General features: G+C 55.9%; 1 protein-coding gene across 1 annotated transcript in view; it reads right to left on the reverse strand.

The window, feature by feature from the left end:
* PCNA (proliferating cell nuclear antigen) overlaps positions 1 to 780 on the reverse strand; it is a 2,076-nt gene extending 1,296 nt beyond the window's left edge. Inside the window, exons 1-2 of the mRNA XM_005430841.2 lie at positions 657 to 780; positions 173 to 240 (exon numbers count right to left, since the gene is read on the reverse strand). Of these exons, the coding sequence (XP_005430898.1) occupies positions 173 to 240; positions 657 to 753 (165 nt within the window). The 5' untranslated portion in view covers positions 754 to 780. The remainder of the gene's footprint in view (positions 1 to 172; positions 241 to 656) is intronic.
* Between the last annotated feature and the right edge of the window lie 457 nt (positions 781 to 1,237).

Raw genomic sequence — 1,237 nt, forward strand, 5'->3', positions numbered from 1 at the left:
CCCCTTGGGCACTCCCAGTGCCACCCTGCCATCCTTCAGGCACTCCCAGTGACACCCACAGTGCCACCCTGGCAGCCCCAGGCCTGTGCAGCTCCCAAGGCCGTTGTGTTCCAGGATCTGGTGTGAACCCAGTTCCACACCAGTGCCACCAGTCACCCAAGCTGTTACTTACTGGGATTCCCAGCTGCTCCACGTCGAGATCCATCAGCTTCATCTCGTAATCAGAAACCTTCTCCTGGTCTGGGGAAGCAAAGCTCAGTGACACCAAATGGCAGTGACAAACACCAACAGCACTGCTGCCACTCCCCACTCCCTCCACGTACAACCACCTCAATAATGGCAGTAAGATTTCCCTTTGTTCCCTGGGAGCTGGAGCTCTGGGGACACCCTAAAAGCTTTTTACAGGCTCTAAGGGTACAGCCAAACCCATCTGTGTGCAGCCTGAAAGAGCCTTTCTCCCACAAAAAAAAATTATTTATAATATTTAATATTTTATAACATGATCAAGTTTCAATTTCCAGACTGTTCCAAGAATCAGATATGCCCCTCCCACCCCTGCAGGACCCACTGCCATTTCCCTCCCTCCTGCATCCCTGTGGCTCCTGAAGCTGCCTGGACACACCCCAGCACCAGAAGATTTCCCAAATCCCACTCACTGGGTGCCTCGAACACCAGGGCCAGGGTGTCGGCGTTGTCCTCGGCCCGCAGGGTGATGATGTCCTCATTCCCTGCACACTTCAGGATCTTGGACATGCTGCAGGGGACAAAGACAGGTCACTCACGGGGCTGGGAGGAGGGCACGGGATATTACAGTGACCAGGAAAACTGGGGGTGTGGGGAGACCCCCAGCCTCTCTGGCTGATCTCTTCCAGTGCTTGGTCACCCACAAAGTTCTTTCACATACACAATGTGGAACCTCCCGTGATCAGCTCCTGCCTGCTCCTCTGTCCCACAGCTGGGCAGGTCCTGGGTCCATCCTGACCCCTCCCGTGGATATTTATACACAGGAATGATTTCCCTCTCTCAGCAGTCTCCTCAACTTTTTCTCATAACGGACATGCTGCAGACCCCTTAACTTTGACCCGCTACGGGAGCTCCGTGTCTCTGCTCTGCTGCACAACCCAGAGCTGGGCACAGCGCTCCAGAAGCGCCTCACAGGGCAGAACAGCGGGGCAGGAAGGACCACCTCGCGGACCCGCTGGCAGTGCCCATCTGCCGCTGCCCAGGGTTCCCTGGG

Source organism: Geospiza fortis, unplaced genomic scaffold (genome assembly GCF_000277835.1).
Source record: "Geospiza fortis unplaced genomic scaffold, GeoFor_1.0 scaffold777, whole genome shotgun sequence".
Taxonomy (NCBI): domain Eukaryota; kingdom Metazoa; phylum Chordata; class Aves; order Passeriformes; family Thraupidae; genus Geospiza; species Geospiza fortis.